Genomic DNA, 18540 nt, shown 5'->3' on the forward strand with positions numbered 1-18540 from the left:
AAAATTAATAACCTATGAATAAGCAGCAGTAGTGTTCCAGCACCTCCTACAGATAGACGGCCTCTGAAGAGTTTTTTTCAGAAGAGTCACCCTCACCCTACGTGCTTTCTCTAGCTCCTGCATTTATATAGTAAAAAGATAGATTATAAAGAAAGAAAGAAAAGAGAAAAAGCAACTTCTCTCTCTCTTTCTCCCCATAGATAATATGGTAGCTGTAAAGCTTCGTGATGGTGAAGATAGAGAGGAAAGAAAACGCAGAGAACTTATTTGAATTTATTCCACGAGTGGTTGGACGTAATATTACGCCCGGGATCCTAAGCAGGTTAAATTCTATGTTAGCATGCACGGAAAATATGAATGTTTAGCGACTATACACATTCCACTGCAAATAAATTGTCTGTCTTAACTTGTACTGTCACCTCTCTCAGGAGTTCTGGGACATCCTGGACCGCATACTTGATTTTAGTTCCTCATTCCTTTGATGTTGTTTCCTTCTTGAATTTTTCCGATACTCTATTTATATGTGCGGATACTGTGATATGTAACCAGTTTCACGTTATTCCAGGTGTGTATTCACAATAGCGGACAGTTCAGGAAAGAAACTCCCAGCGTTTGATGTCGGGGATCCATTTTATGAGGATGTCTTGAAAAAAGACCTCGTTTTCAATGTTTATAACAATGCCTGGGGATCATTCAGGCACACTTCTATAGACAATGGTAAGTAACGCATTTGATAGACACATTCTGACATGCACATGCAGTGGGGGAAGAAATTATAGGGGGGGGGCAGGTGAAAAATGACAGTTAGAAGAAGAAGAAAAAAAGATCTAACAGAGATAATGACTACAATGGCGAAAACAATATCTTGGTAACATATTCAAAAAAAACTTGCAATAGTTTTTCAGTAAATATTTTATTTTCGATTTACAGTGTAATGCAACAGAAAAAAAAAACCTATAAGGCCACCACCCTTTGCTCACGGTGCTTACATTATTTGCATGGACATAATTTTTTTGCGGGGTTCTCGAATAATACAAAATTTGTATTATTTGTTGTGGTATACAAGGCAGTTTTTCGCCTAATCCGCGCATCTGAACTGCTCTGACGAACTTTTGAAGTAGCCTATCGTTCAATCCGAGTCCTGTTTAGTACACATGCAAAACTTGGCGACTATCTGTCTAAAATAGTAGATTTATACAGAGAACATACACACAGGGAATCAGTTTTATTCAATCAGCACTACCTATTTCCATCCATAATTGTCACTCGCAAACTCAACCGTGGATAAGTAAAAAATCAACCTGGATTAGTAAAGTAGCTGCACGGGGTTGGGAGGTGTATTTGAAACCCACCATGTTCATCCACTGGTCCAATAAAACTGCGAACAGGTTCACTTTTGAGAAGACACCAACGAATAAGGCAAATACACAAAAAATAATAAAAGTCCTAATGCATTTCAACACCAATGGGTGCCGTCTTCAGAGGAAAAATTTAACCACTAGTCTCGCTGACCGAGTTTCCCACTTGGGTTGAATACCAAATCTTCACGCTCGGTTGCTCAGCGGAAGAAGTATGTCTGTTCACTTCAAACGTCGTAGTCAGAATGAAGCTGTGAGCCTGCGTGAGATACTAATGCAGCGTCCTGATTGGACATTTGCTGAATAGTGCTATCCGATTGGTCCATTCGAATTTTCTTGTAATTTCCACTCGAAATGAATTTAAGCCATGGTGTTGCGATCGGGGGCTTAAATTCATTTCACCATGGCTTAAATTCATTTCGAGTGGAAATTACAAGAAAATTCGAGTGGACCAATCGGATAGCACTATTCCACAAATGTCCAATCAGGACGCTGCATTAGTATCTCACTTCTTCCGCTGAGCAACCGAGCGCGAAGATTTGGTATTCAACCCAAGTGGGAACTCGGTCAGCGAGACTAGTGGTTAAATTTTTCCTCTGAAGACGGCACCCATTGGTGTTGAAATGCATTAGGACTTTTATTATTTTTTGTGTGTTTGCCTTATTCGTTGGTGTCTTCTGAATAATCTTGGGCAAAGTGGCTCAACTATTCTAGGTTCACTTTTGTTTTAAAAAAAAAACGTCCTAAAGAGGGAGAAGGGTTCTTATAATCTATAGGTAACGGCCCAAGTCGCAAGATCTTGCGAGATCGATCGTTGAAATCCACTGATATCCAAGGACTCTTGCGCTGTGGGTCCCGACCCAAAGTGAATTCACAGAGAAGGTATATAGAAAATTGGCTGTGTCTTATGTAGAGATACTGATATTTGGAAATAAAATATCATCTCTGCCCCTACGGGGATTCGAACCCACGCCCTCTCGCATTCTGGACCGAGTGCTTCCGAGAAGGGTGGTACGAATCTATTTACGGATAAGGCTTCTGAGCTATCGATCATGATCTAAACTTGATTGACATGAGCTTGAGGAATGGGTCGTTCAAATCCACAAAGAACCAGTGTTTCTTGAACATTTGGTCGCAACCAAAACATGAGTCGCAGAAGCCCTCCTCGACGGGTAGCACGGATCCACTTGCAGTGTGTTATAAATGCATTTATTGCATCACTTGGTTTCATTAATTTCTTAGAACAAAATAGTCCCAATTTACCTTTGCTCTATTGTCACTATCAGAGCGGGGAATTGCTCGCAAAGATGATCTTGCTGTTGTTGATATTAGGTAGCAGCCTAAAAAGGTCAAGAACCCCTAACCTAGAGTTGGAGTGGGGATATTACTTCCCCCTCCCCCCTACACACACACAGAGGAAAAGCGACAATATTTTTTTTTCCTCTATAACTGCCTGCGTTTGGAATAAAGAACTTTTTTCCCCCTTTCACACGCAGTGTATAGAAATTCTCTATCCCATTTTATAATGTGACCAAGTTTGCCATATTTTGGCGACTTCTGAAGTGGAGTGATGCACATATCCCTTGAATAAGTGGGTTGCTGCGTTGGGTTCAATCGTGAAAGTTGTTTCTCTTGATGCGTTCACCCCCCCCCCCATATTTCGAGGACAGAGTTCTTGGGAAACTTGTATAATGTACAGTTATATGAAAAATAACCAGTACGCTTTTTATATTAAACAAATACTTTTTTCGTCTTCCACAGTATTGACAGAGACAGTCGTTCCTCACAGCTTCATAAACATCACGAAGTATGGCGACCTCTCATCGTTCAAGTGGTTCGAATCGCCGTATAAGCAAGAGGTTGGTGGAACGGACGGCGAAAAAAGCATTATACACGTCGTTTATTCAGCGCTGAACTTCAAGGATATCATGTACGCGACAGGAAAGATCAGTTCAGGATTAGCAAGAGGTTTGTTTTATCTTAGTTTTAAATCCTCGTATTTAGATCTATTGAGAGTATCATGAACTGTGCTGATGCATCAGCAGCAAGTTTGGTGGATAGCTGTCTTGATTTCACTCCGTAATGGCCATCATATTATTTATTCAAACAAACTTGGGGATGGTCTGATATGTGTTTCTGAGTAGTGAGCGACCATCTCTAAGACATTTCAAGGAGTACGCAAGGCTTTCTTCTCATCTCTAGGGACATAAGCAAACATCTTAAAATACGGATCTCAATTAGTACGTACGTATTATTTCTTTGAGATCCGGAGGGCGAGACTACTTATTTCCAGAAAGTGGGAAGGAGGGAGATGTTGGAAATTGAGCGATCCATTTTCGTACTGGGTGGGCAAAAAGTCCGTAGAAACTTTAAAATTCATTAAAAAAAAAAAAAAGAAACGAAATAAAAAACGGTTTGCAGCGTTAGCATCGCTAGATCACTGGACTTTTTTTAAGACAGGATAAAAAGTAATTAAAAAACAGTCGATAGGTGGCGCCTGACATGCAAGTCAAAGAAAAGATACGCAAATGACGTCCATCCAATCTGTGGGAACTGAAAGATGCGATCCGCCAAGAGGTGTCATGTATACATCTGTCCTCTGTCAAACCAGACGCGACCCCCCCCCTTCTGTCCCTTCCGCTCATTACAAATTACCATGAAGATATATTTTAATTGCTTATTACTAAAAATACAATGGAATTCTTACGAAATATACAGTAAATAACAAAACAGCACTTTCCTCAGGATCAACAGCTCTACTAAAGGCAATGCGTAATCATACCAAGACCAAATACAACTGAAAATATCAAAAATGTGCTTCCTATTTTTTAGGAACAAGAGGGGGTTCAAATTAGGCGGCGGTCCAAAAATTTGGCTATTTTCCCCGTCTGTTACCCCCGTTTTGTTACACTGTCATTCGACTGCTTTTACAAGGGGACACCAGTATCGATTGGTAAGGGACAACTCTAGGTTATGGTGTCGCAGGAAGTTTTTCTCTAATAGGGTTCTTAATAAATGGAATAACTTACCGCCGGAGGTAGTAAATTCTAACACAACTGACATGTTTAAAAAGAAATACGATAAGCATGTTGGGGTAAATCGAGAAGCTATCCATACTTAGAATAAGACAACCATAAGTATTCTTTATGGGCATTGTATAATATTTTATCATGCGCATATATATTGTTTGTAATTGTATTATCGATTGGGTTGCTGTGTTTTTGAAATGTACGACATCCATATTTGTTATGGGCTACTTCCTCTCAGCCACCTCGTTGGGCATTTTGCCTGTTGTGGTGTTGTATTTATACTTGTATAAATGTTTATAACCATTTTTCCTATCAGATGATGTTGGAAACGACACTTGCATTATTGGAGTGGAATTTTCGGGAATAAACACCCAAGGCCGGAGAGTGATGGGGCTATGTCCCAACCGTACAATAGCGACGACCATTCATCAACCTCCTATGATGATGATGGACGTGCCTGATAACTGGACACTGGAAGATGCCGCAACAGTTCCAGTTGTGTACACTACGAGCTATTACGCTCTTGTGGTGAAAGGACAGCTGACTGAAGGGGAAACTGTCCTCATCCATTCGGGTGCTGGTGGAGTTGGCATAGCTGCCATAAGGGTAGCGAGAAGTTTGAATTGCGAGATCTTCACCACAGTTGGTGAGTTATGAATATTATCCTTTGAATATATATTATCCTTTAGTTAAGAGATGTCAAACAAAAAGCTCGCGAAAACAAATTTTCTTCTATGTTTCCTGGGCTTGCTCATGGCCCATAGAAATGACATTGAAATAACATTTAAAAAAATGGTGATTTGAAAAAAAATTATGACGTAAGTGCTGGAAAGGGTAAAATTTTTGATTTCCCAAATTAAGTTTGGAATCTCACACCTTCAGGCAGGGCCGTCATTATTTCAACTTTTTCCGGGGGGGGGGGGGGGGAACAAAGCACATGTACTCAATGTATGTATATATATTTGTATCTATATATATATATATACCATTTTTAGTGTACTTTCAAAAGCCTAAATGACGAGCCTACCTTCAGGGGAGAAAATAAAAACCAATCGCTTTTATGAAGGATTAATTGACTAATTGACTAATTAATTAATATTAATTAATTTGACTGTTAAAATGTTGAAAGGAATGTACGCAGGGTTCCACACAAAGTCCTTACCAGGCCCACAGCTATTTTGTTCGAGGGGGGGGCGAAATGATAGAACAATAGATTTAGCCATCTTTTTCCCCTCTATTCGGTAATTCATTTTCTCACATTTTTGGTGGGGGGTGGGGGGGGGGGACCAGAACCCCCAAGTCTCTTACCCTTGGTCCTTACCCTTTTCAACCGGTGGCAGACGGCAGACTTCCAACTGCAAAAAATATTAAAATTAAAGTGAACAAATTAATTTTAACAAAAATAATGAAACTAATGGAACTGAACGTGAATGCACGGCAGAACCTTTCTATACTGGACTCCTCGGGATATAGGTGATTCAGGATTAGGGAAGTTTCCACATTATGCGTCAACTTCAGTTTATTTCCCAAGTTTTCATATTTTAAAGCGGTAATATGCATTTTTGAGCACTTTGGCTCATATTTCCCTTTAATAACCAATATACAGAGTGAACGTGATCTGTTCTGACAAACACAAGGGGAAGGAGGGTGATAGACGAGCCCAAGTGGAACATGAAACGCCCTACCAGCCCTATCCTATCTCGAACCGTTTCCGAGTTATGGTGGATAATCGATTATGGGAAAAAATGAGTGGAGTATGAAAAAAAAACTAGAGTTTGTGAAGTTTCTGGAAGTCCTACGTGCAAACTAAGCACATGTTTGGAAAGATTCAATAAGGTGACATCAATTTCATTGAAATACTGTATCTGGATTTAATGGTGAACGGCAAGCACTGAAACATTGGCAAAAGTTCAAAATTCAATTGTTGCCAAAATTTTTAATCGAGAATTTCGCAAACGCTTGTCTATATAATATCGGCCAAATTTACAACAAATAAAAAAAAACCCGTCCATTGCACTCAGCTTTCGAAAGAGCCTACAACACACCACATCGGTGTTCTGGCTCAGGAGAAATTTAGTGTTTTGTTTGCAATGCATCACTGAAATGAGCGTTTGTCGAATTGGATGTTCGACAAAAATTCGGAATTGACGAGATTTTTCGTGGGTGATTTTGGTGACAATTTGATTTCGCAGAAAAAGTCCTATAAGTTGGCATTACCTCTATCTATATGTGATATCTGTATTTAATGTTGAGCTTAACAATCGAAGTGAATAATCAAATTGTTGCCAAAAATCCATTAAAATGTCTACTTTGACAAACGCTGATTTCAGTGACGTATTGCAAACAAGAAGCTAAATTTCACCAGCTCGAAAGCTGGTGCAATGGACAAAACTGACCCTATTGTACCTAAAACAGAATTTTGCGATTAAATGTTTTGGCTACATTTCGAATTTGAATTTCGCCCATCTTTCAGCGCTTGTAGCTCGCCATTTAATCCAGAGATTCTGATAAAATTGGTGTCACCTCATAGGATTTTTTCTTTCCTTTCTAAATATGTGCTTAGTTTGCGTGCAGAGCCTGTAGAAACTTGAAACATTTGGGTTTTTTTATACTCAACTGACTTTTTTCATAATGTTTTTAGCAGCAGAAACCAATATTAACGGCTTCCCTGTATTATTCCATCGTCTACCGGTGGGGCGATATTGTCCACTTTTGAGAAACACTAATTTATATGTGGAAAATAAAATTGATCACATATTATTGCTAAACATTTCAAGCAGTATTGGCTTCAAGTTTCGTGCTCTCAAAATAATTTTATTGACTTCTTTTTCCAGGATCTAACGAGAAAAAGAACTACCTGAAGACTTTATTCCCTGAGCTCAAAGATGAAAACATCGGATGTTCTCATGATACGTCTTTTGAACAGATGATAAAGAAAAACACGCGAAGTCGTGGTAAGCTCCAAAATTTGCTGTTTCAATTTGCATTTCATGTACAGAGCAAACCCATAATTCCCTTTCCCGCATTTTACAGGCGAACCGGTGATCCTAGACACGGCCGTCTTAAGAGCATCATGGGCCCCCGGGCCAAGTGATTTTTCTGAGGCCCTTACATGGCAAATTCTCGAAAATTTCAATGGGATCTGATTTTTGTGAGGCCCCTCTTCTCTTGAGGCCCCCGGGTGGGCCCATGCGTTTAGACGGCACTGATCCTAGAGCCCTGATTCCCAACGGGGAGGGGGATACAATATGATTTTTAGGGGGGATTTTATTTTTTAGTGGGAGCAAATCCAGGATTTGTGAAAATTCATGTATGGTGCTTAAATAATTCTACAACTAACGAAAATAAATATTTAATGGTAAAATAATTTCAGAATTGATGGAAATTCATATTTATAAAAAAAAATGCTTACAGAATTGAATTTAGTGAAAAAAAAAAAACTTTCCGAATTTATGAAAATTCACGTTTAATGGAAAAATACTTTTGGAATTTATGAAAATTCATATTTAACGGGAAAACACTTCCAGAATTGATGGAAATTCACGTTTAATGTGGAAAAATATTTTCAGAATTGATGGAAATTCAAATTTAATGGAAAAACACTTTCCAAATTTATGAAAATTCATATTTAATTGAAAAATGCTTTCAGAATTGATGAAAATTCACGTTCAAGGGGGAAAATACATTCAGAAGTAATGGAAATTTAATTTACAATGGAAAAACACTTTCATAATTTATGAAAATTCATATTTAGTGGAAAAATACTTTTGGAATTAATGGAAATTCATATTTAGTGGGAAAATACTTTCCGAATTAGAGTATGAGGCACCTACGCCCGGGCCATCTTTTTTTAACCCGGGACATGTGTCCCAGAGGCTGATGATAGTTTCCGCCCATGATAATGATGTGTGATGCTACAATTTTTCAAAATGCGGTATGTAAATAAGTAGACTGGTATTTCTAATCCGGAAAGTGTGTCGCAGAAAACATGAAGTTAATGGGCATCCAGAAAATTTTGGGGTCTCCCAGAGTACTTTGCTTGGTGGCGGGTCATGGTGCTGTTACGATTTTTCAGCCGGGAGTCTCTTGCCCATAGAAGAACTGCAATTGAGATCCACATGTAAGTACATAAATAAGGAACTTATATGCAACAACATTGAAACGTTACTTCCAGCCAATGGACCTTCAGAAATTTCCAAAGACCTGAGAATATCACTTTGCCTGAAGCCCATGATGTTGACCCATGTTCATCCAGCATGGAGCAGCACCACATGGAGCAATTCACTATAGATTTACTCAATAAGAAGAAATGATAGAAGAGTTGATCCACTTTGCCCAAGAATATTTAGAAGACACCAACGAATAAGGCAAATACACAAAAAATAATAAAAGTCCTAATGCATTTCAACACCAATGGGTGCCGTCTTCAGAGGAAAAATTTAACCACTAGTCTCGCTGACCGAGTTTCCCACTTGGGTTGAATATCAAATCTTCACGCTCGGTTGCTCAGTGGAAGAAGTACGTCTGTTCACTTCAAACGTCGTGGTCAGAATGAAGCTGTGAGCCTGCGTGAGATACTAATGCAGCGTCCTGATTGGACCTTTGCGGAATAGTGCTATCCGATTGGTCCATTCGAATTTTCTTGTAATTCCCGCTCGAAATGAATTTAAGCCATGGTGTTGCGATCGGGGGTGTAGATTTATTATCGTTCACTAGTATATTTTTGAACTCCCGAATATATGTGCCTTCGTAGAAATCTAGATCAACTGTGGACTTGACTTTGTGAAAAACTCTCGCTTCTTGAAATTTGAATTTGTGGCCTTCTTGCCAACAGTGAGCGGCGATGGTCGATTTTTCACATTCCTGATTCTTAACACAGCGAGCGTGTTCATTTAATCTTGCTTTTACGGGTCTCTACATGATGAGATTTCGTTCTATGATTTTCAAATGCATGTAAATACAGGGCGGGCCAAAAGTCCGTAGAAACTTTAAAAATGAATAAAAACCGGAAAAATGACAGAAATGTAAAACGGTTTGCAAGGTTGGCAGCGCTTGGCCGCGGGAATGTTTTTAAGACAGGAAAAAGAAAACTAAAAAACATCCAATATGTGGTGCTGGTACAAGCGACTTCGGTGGAAATATGCAAATGAGACAGTTATAAGAACATGAGCTCCTAATCCACAACCAGTTCACCGTTGTAAACCGTGTATGTGGACCTGCTGCACTCTGCCATTGCTGGATTTGTGACACGCCTGCAATGTTGTTTTATCCCCTGTGGTGGTGGTTATGTGGAACACATACTGCTGTAATAAATGATTTGGAGGCATTCTGCTCGTTATTTGCCAATCTTTTCGTTTGACTTGTGTACGTCAGCGCTACATATTGGCTGTTTTTTTAATTATTTTTTTCCTGTTTTAAAAAAAATTCCCGTGACCTAGAGATGATAACCCTGCAAACCGTTTTTTCTTTCATTTATTTTTCCGGTTTTTATGAATTTTTAAAGTTTCTACAGACTTTTTGTCCACCCTGTATATAAGCTGTTACTGAGCTAATCAAAGGATTGAGGGTAAAAAAAAAATTTGAATTTTTTTTGTTTCCCACTGTAGGTGTCGATCTCATCCTGAATTCTCTCGCTGATGACAAGTTACAGGCCAGCACTCGCTGTCTTGCTGAAGGAGGCAGATTCATTGAAATTGGAAAATATGATTTAGCTCGAGATAATAAAATTGGTTTGTATGGATTTAATATTCTTTAATCCAAAAACTAATTTTTTTTTCCAAAAATTCATTAAATCCTTCATGCTTCCGAACCGAAATGTCACGATAAGTTCTACACATTATCCAACCCCCTTTCGACGGCACGTAGAGGAATATAATCTAGACACCCAATCTACTACTACTTGACCGTACAGCCTACCGAAGTGCGGCCCATTTGCAAAAAGGCCTTCCACTTTCACGCGACCGAAGTCCGATTTTGAGAAATCATTTGGGCTTTGGCCAAACCGATTCACAAAGTGGCAGAAAATCCCTTCGCCAAAGTTCGATGAGCTGATGTAAGATGGTCTGGTAGGCTCCAAACCATTTTTTTTCATCGCCAACGTGTGATGTATGCCGCAATTGACATATGATACAACGGCTGTTTTAGTAGTATTTGAATAGCTCCGTGCGACGAGGGAGGGAAAAAATTAGAAAAACTTTTAATAATATATATACACTGCTCAAAACAATTAGGTGGAGCAAGCAAAAAAGTGAAGAAAACCGTGCGAGACAGCCACGTATTGGCATACAATGGATAGTACACGCGTATCAATGCGCAATACAGAAAAAAGACGTAAAAAAATTTGGAATTAAGCTTTAATTCTTTGAAAATAGGGAAAAAAACATGAAAAGATGATTTAGGGCAACAATTTGGTTACATGTAAACGATAAAAAAAAGTACTGTTTAGACATGATGCATGAGTTTTAATAGGGCGTGTGGTCTCCTCGAACAGCTAAGACTGCTACACACCTGTTTGCCATGGATGCGATGAGGTTATCGATCAGACTTTGGGGAATACTGTTCCACTCCTCAAGAAGTGCAATCTGCAAGTCTCGGACAGTAACAGGCGGCCTTGGTCGCTCAGCAATGCGTCGTCCAATGTGGATTCAGGTCAGGAGAGCACGCTGGCCATTCCATACGCTGTATTGTTTCCAGCTTCAAGCATGTTCTCCACCAGACGAGCTCTATGCGGTCGGGCATTATCATCCTGGAAAACAAAGGAATTTCCAAGGGCTCCAGCGTAAGGGATGACATCAGGTCGCAGTATCTCGTCTGCATACCTTTGGGCCGTCAAAGTGCCATTTCGAATGATATGCAGGTCCGTACGTCCGCCTATGCTGATTCCACCCCATACCATCCAACCAGCTCGTCTGTATTGTGACCTTTCACGAACGAATGCGGGGTTATTTCGAGTGCCCCGGTCCCTCCATACCAGAACACGTAGGGTGTCACACTCCAGACTGAATCGGGACTCGTCTGTAAACAGCACTTGGCTCCAATCATGTTGCTCCCAATCTCGGTGTTCAGCAGCCCATCTTCTTCGGGCCGCACGGTGGCGTGGGGTCAACGGAATGCAGACCATTGGAATACGTGCATAGAGCCCTCCCTCATGAAGCTGATTACGTATTGTTTGGCTGGACACCCTTCGTCCTGTTGCCAAGAGCAACCGTCTTTCCAGCTGCGTAGCATTCTCTGTTCTGTTTCGACGGGCTGTTAACCGTACATACCAGTCATCAGTTGCTGTAGTGGCGTGTGGCCGACCTTGGCCTGGTCGACGTCTAACATTTCCTGTTTCTTGGAATCGATTCCACAGCCTTGCAACAGCACTTCTGGCGACTCCAACAGCGTCCGCGACACTACGTTGTGTTTGCCCGGATTCCAGTCTGCCTATAACACGCCATGCCATGGATTCCGGTAAATCACGTTGTTGAGACATCCTCAAGTCACCTTGTCTCAAAAAAAGTACTGCGCAATCGAATTGCACAGTTACGGCAGTAAAACAGACGTTTCTGCAACATCCCGATTTCTGCCCTTATCTCCTTTTTCTGGTTTTTGACGTCATGAACTTTGATTTGCATATGAAGTTTTCGTCTTCCGTTTCCTCCTAGGCTTTAAATTATGGATGATTCATTTCATGTTACTTATCGGTATACATCTTTGCGTAATTTTGTTAAAACCATGTGCTCCCCTAATTGTTTTGAGCAGTGTATATAAATTTTAAAGGGGAGAAAAGTGATTATCGCTTCGTGACTAGTTCATGAAGCGATTCATTCTAGGTTTCATGCGCTGCCATAGAAGATAACGTGCACATAATTGTCACGAAAAAATATGACAACTTGGCGATGATCCTGAATCATGACATTTGTTACCAGATCTATAAATGCGCTGTGTGTTAGTCAAGTTATCCGTGAATATGCTGCATGTAATTTGTCCCATGAATTTACAATCACTCTGTGTAACGTATGATCCACACAGAAGAGAAACCTGCATCTATTATCACACTCATGGAACATCTTATTCTAACTTAAAAATAGAGTAAATTTATCCGGAGGAAACAGGAAATTCATAAAAAAGAAAATGTTTATTTTTTATGAATTTCCTGTTCCTCCGGATAAATTTACTCTATTTTTTTTTCTTTTATAAACATATAAATGATAAATGTTTCAATTTTCCTCACCTCAAAGGCCTCGGCATGTTTCTGAAGGGATCGAGTTTCTCCGGTGTGTTTATGGGGAAACTGATGAAAAAGTCTGATGTCGAAAAGGTCGAGAAACTTATGTACGACGGCATGGCTCGGGGCGTCGTCCAACCTCTGGACAGAGCAGTCTTTTCAAGTGACGAGGTCGAAGATGCGTTCAGATTTATGGCCAGCGGCAAGCACGTGGGAAAAGTTTTGCTGAAGGTAAAATATCTCCTAGTTTGTGAAAAAAAATTCCTTTTGTGCATGCGATCTAATACATTACTTTAATTTTTTCCTCTACGCCAGTGTTTCCCCCAAACTGGGCAATATTGCCCATATTCCTGCCGGTATGCTAAGAGGTACTGTTGAGAATGCAGTAATGTGATTTAACTTGCTTTCAGAAAAGGGTGGATGCCACATATTGAACACACATGCTTTGTAACACGTTTTAGAAACGATTAAGAACATTTTAAACCGATGTCTTCATGTCTTATTTCGTTTAACAATATTGCATGCAGCGCCATTCCCCGCTGGTGGTGAGAGTTTTTGAACTTTTTATTATTATTTTATTTATTTATTTCTTGCGGAAAATTGAATCCCATGACCTCCTGTAAACTATTGCCAAGTTGGATAACATTTTGTCCGGTAGTTTTCCTTTTATGGTTATTTCAAAGTGCAACTTTAATTATAAAGACCCTGTATATAATATTGTTTTTTTTTTTTTGGTGATGCTTTTATATTGGGTTTGCTGTATTTTGATTATATTTGGCATCCATTTTGTTTATGGGCATAATTCTTTCAGCCACCTCGTTGAGCAATTTGCCTGTTGTGGCCTTTGTATTTGTATATATACGTTTGTGTCTCATTTCACAGATGCGAAATGAGCCCGAACGAGGAGCCGTTCCAAAGTTACTGACACAGCACGCACTGCCATGCACTTACTTCTACAAGCGGAAAGTTTACATTGTGGTCGGTGGTCTTGGTGGTTTCGGTATGGAGCTCATACAGTGGCTCATCTTGAAAGGCGCCGTTAACATCGTCATAACATCTCGTCAGGGGTCCGTGAACGGATTCAAGAAACTCCACGTAAAGAGGTGGAAGAACATGGGTGCCAATATCACCCTGTCTTTGCTGAATGTTGGAAAGAAAGAAGAAGCCAGGAAATTATTGCAATTGGCGTCGTCGCTTGGTCCCGTGGGGGGTATTTTCAACTCTGCTGTGGTAAGTGAACACAGACGCTAGTGTTACGAATTGATGGAATTTCTAGCCTTCTAATAATTTCATTATTACATACTGTCAAGTGTCCGTACTTGAGACAGTTTTAAAATTTACACTGAAAAACAACCCCTCAATGAATCGTTAAAATTAATATATATATATATATATATATATATATATATATATATATATATATATATATATATAATTCTGCAGCAGGGTGTCTAGATTCTTTGTACTGATAAGGGGCTGTTCAAGTATTACGTAAGCAAATTTTTAGCCATTTTTTACCCCCCCCCCTCCTTGTGGCAGCAAAATTTTGTCATCAGCTCTGCCCCTCTAAATCCTAACACATATTGATGGGATCAGAGACGTACACAGGTGGGGGGGCATAGGAGGCTTGTGCTCCCTATGCTGTTGCGCGGGAAAGAAATGATCGGGATGAGAATTGGCGATTTCTATGCTCCACATCCAATCGCAATGCAGTATTCGTGAGCCAACCAGTAAGATTCTACGCCAAAATGAGAAAAAACGACATAGGATGCTGTGGTTCAAAATGCGGCAAACTTGTTAGGTACTCTTAATGACATCACAGATGAACTTGGCAACCCGTGTGTAGGCCTTCTATCTCTAGGAGGTGATGGCCTAACTCGAGACATTGACTTCTGAACCGAACAAGGCACAGGCTCTCTATCGCTAATCAGCAATTTCAGCCATTACCCCTCAGAGGGACGAGACCATGTCATACTTTTATTCAGAGACAAAATTTATACGTATAAAATCACATACATAGAATCTGAACTTAAATACCTAAACTGACTATATTTGCTTCACAAAAATACGGGAAATAGAAAATCGGGATATCACAAATTATCGCCAAAAAAAAAAATTGTCAAATGCAAGTTAAGTTGCTAATTATAGCTAGAAAAATTTCAAAGGCAAGGAAATTTGCCAGATTTTTCTAAGATTGCTGAGAAACCTTCCAATGGCGGGAAGTAGGGAGCTTCCAGAAGGTACAATATGGATGAAAATTTATTATTAACCAAACGAAACGTATATGTAAGTTTCGACACCCTTTAGTTCATTTCTTTATAATGGTTTGTCACTTTTCGATCTCCCCAGTAAAGTTTGAAGGAAACCCGGGCAGCTCCGGGCTAGTTCATAATATTTATAGTTATTTATCTGTTTTGGTCATTTAAATTCCCGAAATTTTTTCCCCTGTAGGTACTGAAAGATGCTTTCTTAGGAGACCAGACTGCGGAAATGTTCCACCAAGTATGTTTGCCTAAAGCTGAAGCGACGATTTACCTAGATGAATTGACACGAGTCATGTGTCCATCCTTGGACTTTTTCGTGTGTTTCTCCTCCATCAGCTGCGGCAAAGGTAACGCTGGACAGAGTAACTACGGATACGCGAATTCCGTCATGGAAAGAGTTTGCGAAAAGAGGCACCGGGATAACTTACATGGTACCCTTATTTTTTTTTCTTCGCTTAATTACTGAACAGAATGAAATGGAATTACTGAATGGAACAGACAGCGATACACAGTCATTCCCCGACTTGCGAACTTTTCAAGCTATGAACCAAAATATTTGGCACTCTTGAAGGATCGCAGATCAACCTTGGCGACATTCAAATGCAGGCAAAAAATGTTTCTTAACCAGACTATTCCTGCTAGCCTCATCTTTTGTTCCACAGAAGGCATTCGTTCATTCATACATTCAAACCAAGCACAACTCCGTGATCGTCTAGTGGTTAGGACATTGCTTTTGTGTTCTAGAAGACAGTGAAGAGCGGTGAATTCTAGCCGTAACGTGTCCTAAGTCGGGGGGAGTGACTGTGTTTTGCTTTATTTGATAGCGACTGGCTTCCAAAAGTTAAGCACATGATGGCTTATACAGGGTGAACATGTCATGTTCTGCCAAACGAAAGGGGGTGATAGACGAGCTGAAGGGGAAAATGAAACAACGTACCAACCTTGTCCTATCTCGAGACGTTTTCAAGTTATGGTGGATAACCAATTATTGAAAGAAAAAAAACAAGGCCGGAATTTGTGAGGTTTCTGGAAGACCCCACACACAAACTAACGACACATTCAGAAAGAGCAGGGGGAAAAAAATGAAGTGACACACCATTTTCATCATTTAAATATTTGGATTTAATGGTGAGCTATAAGTGCTTAACGATCGGCGAAGTTCAAAATCGAATTGTCACCAAAATTTGAAATCGTCAATTCTGCAAACACCCTTATTGCTACATGGGGCAAAATTTATCAAAAACATGTCCATTGAAACAGCTTTCGAAAGAGCCATATAGCGAACCGTATCGGTGATCATTTCAGGAGAAATTCAGTCTGTTGTTTGCAATGCATCACTGAAACCAGCGTTTGTCGAAGCTATTTTAGTAGGCTTTCGGCGACACTTCGATTTTTCACTTCACCGATCTCTCAACTCTTTAAGCTCACCTATAAATACAGATATCACATATAGACAGAGGTAATGCCAACTTATAGGACTTTTTCTTGGGAAATCAAATTGTCACCCAAATCACCGACGAAAAATCTTGTCAATTCCGAATTTTTGTCGAACATCCAATTCGACAAACGCTCATTTCAGTGATGTATTTCAAACAAAAGATTAAATTTCTCCTGAGCCAGAACACCGATGTGGTGTGTTGTAGGCTCTTTCGAAAGCTGAGTGCAATGGACGGGTTTTTTTTTTATTTGTTGTAAATTTGGCCGATATTATATAGACAAGCGTTTGCGAAATTCTCGATTAAAAATTTTGGCAACAATTGAATTTTGAACTTTTGCCAATGTTTCAGTGCTTGCCGTTCACCATTAAATCCAGATACAGTATTTCAATGAAATTGATGTCACCTTATTAGATCTTCTCAAATATGTGCCTAGTTTGCATGTAGGACTTCCAGAAACTTCACAAATTCTGGTTTTTCAGACTTGATACATTTTTTTTTACAATAATCAATTACGTTCACCCTGCATAACATAACAACAATACTTTGATGGTATCTCCTCTAGATTTGGCGGTTAGTTGAACACTAACATGTTGTACCCTGTACAGTCCCTGGCCTGTCTTCAAGGGCTCCAGACCAACCGTGGCCCCCTGCTCCTGTCTTCAAGGCCGCAGCTAGATACTTTATCACCAGGGGAATTTTCGCGCCCCTTGCATGTAGAAGAAGCAGTTAAAGGGTGGATTCGCCTCCCCCTTCTGATTCAGCGCCAGGGTCACCAGACTTGCCTGTTCCCCCCCCCCCCCCCGTATTTGCGGCTCTGACTATAGCAATATACCAATCATCAGAGGGAATGCTACCCCTTAATCGACCACACTGAACATTGAAGGACCGGACACACCCCGCTTCCCATCTCAGAGAGATATCGAAGCTTTCCCGAAGGGATGGGTGTATCCGGAAATTTATTAATTTATGTGAAAATAACAAACAACGATATACTTAATCGACCACAGGGGCAGCTGGAGAAAAAATCTCTACCAGTTCGTGACCTTATTTTGGCATCCCCACCTATACGTCTTTTTGATCGATTAAAGGTCTGGACACACATATCCGCACCGTGTCCGACACGTGCGTCGGCAGAGTGTAGGTCATCACACGGTCAAAGAATAATTCTTTGCTAAGCAATGCAGCCGTTCACACATATCCGCACCGTAGCCGAGCACCGTGTCCGCACCGTCACCAACTAGTTTATTTTATATTTTTACGGTGACGGTGCGGTCTCGGGAGAGAGAGAGAGAGAGCGCAGATTTTTTTTTATAAAAGAGGACAGAGCGCTCATTTATTTTATGTCGCTTCTCAATTTTCATCAATTGCTGAATTATTAATTCCATTTATTTCTTGATTTTAATCAATTTCTGCATTATTACTTTTATTAATTCTGAATTTTCAATAGTTCTGGAATTATTTCTTTCAATTATTTTTAATCCATCGATTCTAAAGTTTTCCTTAATTTCGGAAACGGTTTCTCACATTAGTTTAAAATTACCTCCATTAATTTTTGTGTTAATTCACATTTGTGTAGTTATTATTATTATTTTTTGTATGGTGTTGTTTCTTAGCGTTCGTGTATATTCAGTAAGCCGATTCCCTCTTCCCACAAAATATATGAAATCTTGTTAAAGAGGGGGGGGGGGTGTCCTAAACATTTTTCGTGCCCCGAAATTGTTTAGACGCACCTGGCCCCGCTTCTGTGGTGCTAGCGTAATATGTAGTAAACATATGGATAAACATTTTCACAACTTTGATGGGAAAACAAAGTTTAAAATTATGTTTCACATAGCATATAACGAAATTTTGCCGAGGAAATTTTTGTTAAAATAATAATGTAAACTTGGAAAACTAACTGGGTTTAATTTCCGATGTTTCTATAAATGAATCATTATTTTGGTTTTAACATAAATTATATATATAAATAGAAAACGGTTCGAAAATTTTTGGGTTTTTTCTTATGGGAAAATATAGGAGATATTTTAAATTTGGTACTCACATCAGATGCAACATGTTAAGCCATAAATGCTTAACCCAAGTCCTTTGTTCCAAATGCGGCCCTCGGAAGCATTTGATGTGGCCCGTGACAACAAAAAACAAAACAAGGCTCTCGAGGGGTCTCAAGTACATTTCAAAATCACTTGAGCGACTAACGGCACACCTCCAGTTCACTTAAGTGGATCGTGATACATTTGCAGA

The 18540-nt window shown here is 39.7% G+C and overlaps 1 protein-coding gene across 2 annotated transcripts in view; it reads left to right on the plus strand.

Annotated features, from left to right (window-relative positions):
• LOC149071629 (fatty acid synthase-like) overlaps positions 1-18540 on the plus strand; it is a 202112-nt gene that overhangs the window by 51680 nt on the left and 131892 nt on the right. Inside the window, exons 17-24 of one of the 2 annotated variants that reach the window (XM_089247905.1) lie at positions 566-717; positions 3120-3326; positions 4704-5033; positions 7222-7341; positions 9994-10116; positions 12610-12827; positions 13479-13826; positions 15048-15291. The exons of the other annotated variant lie outside the window; for it this stretch is intronic. Of the exons in view, the coding sequence (XP_089104031.1) occupies positions 566-717; positions 3120-3326; positions 4704-5033; positions 7222-7341; positions 9994-10116; positions 12610-12827; positions 13479-13826; positions 15048-15291 (1742 nt within the window). The remainder of the gene's footprint in view (positions 1-565; positions 718-3119; positions 3327-4703; positions 5034-7221; positions 7342-9993; positions 10117-12609; positions 12828-13478; positions 13827-15047; positions 15292-18540) is intronic. 2 annotated transcript variants of the gene reach the window in all.

Source organism: Pholcus phalangioides, unplaced genomic scaffold (genome assembly GCF_987345545.1).
Source record: "Pholcus phalangioides strain wild (caught in Gottingen) unplaced genomic scaffold, Ppha-v1.0 ptg000018l_1, whole genome shotgun sequence".
Classification (NCBI taxonomy): Eukaryota; Metazoa; Arthropoda; class Arachnida; order Araneae; family Pholcidae; genus Pholcus; species Pholcus phalangioides.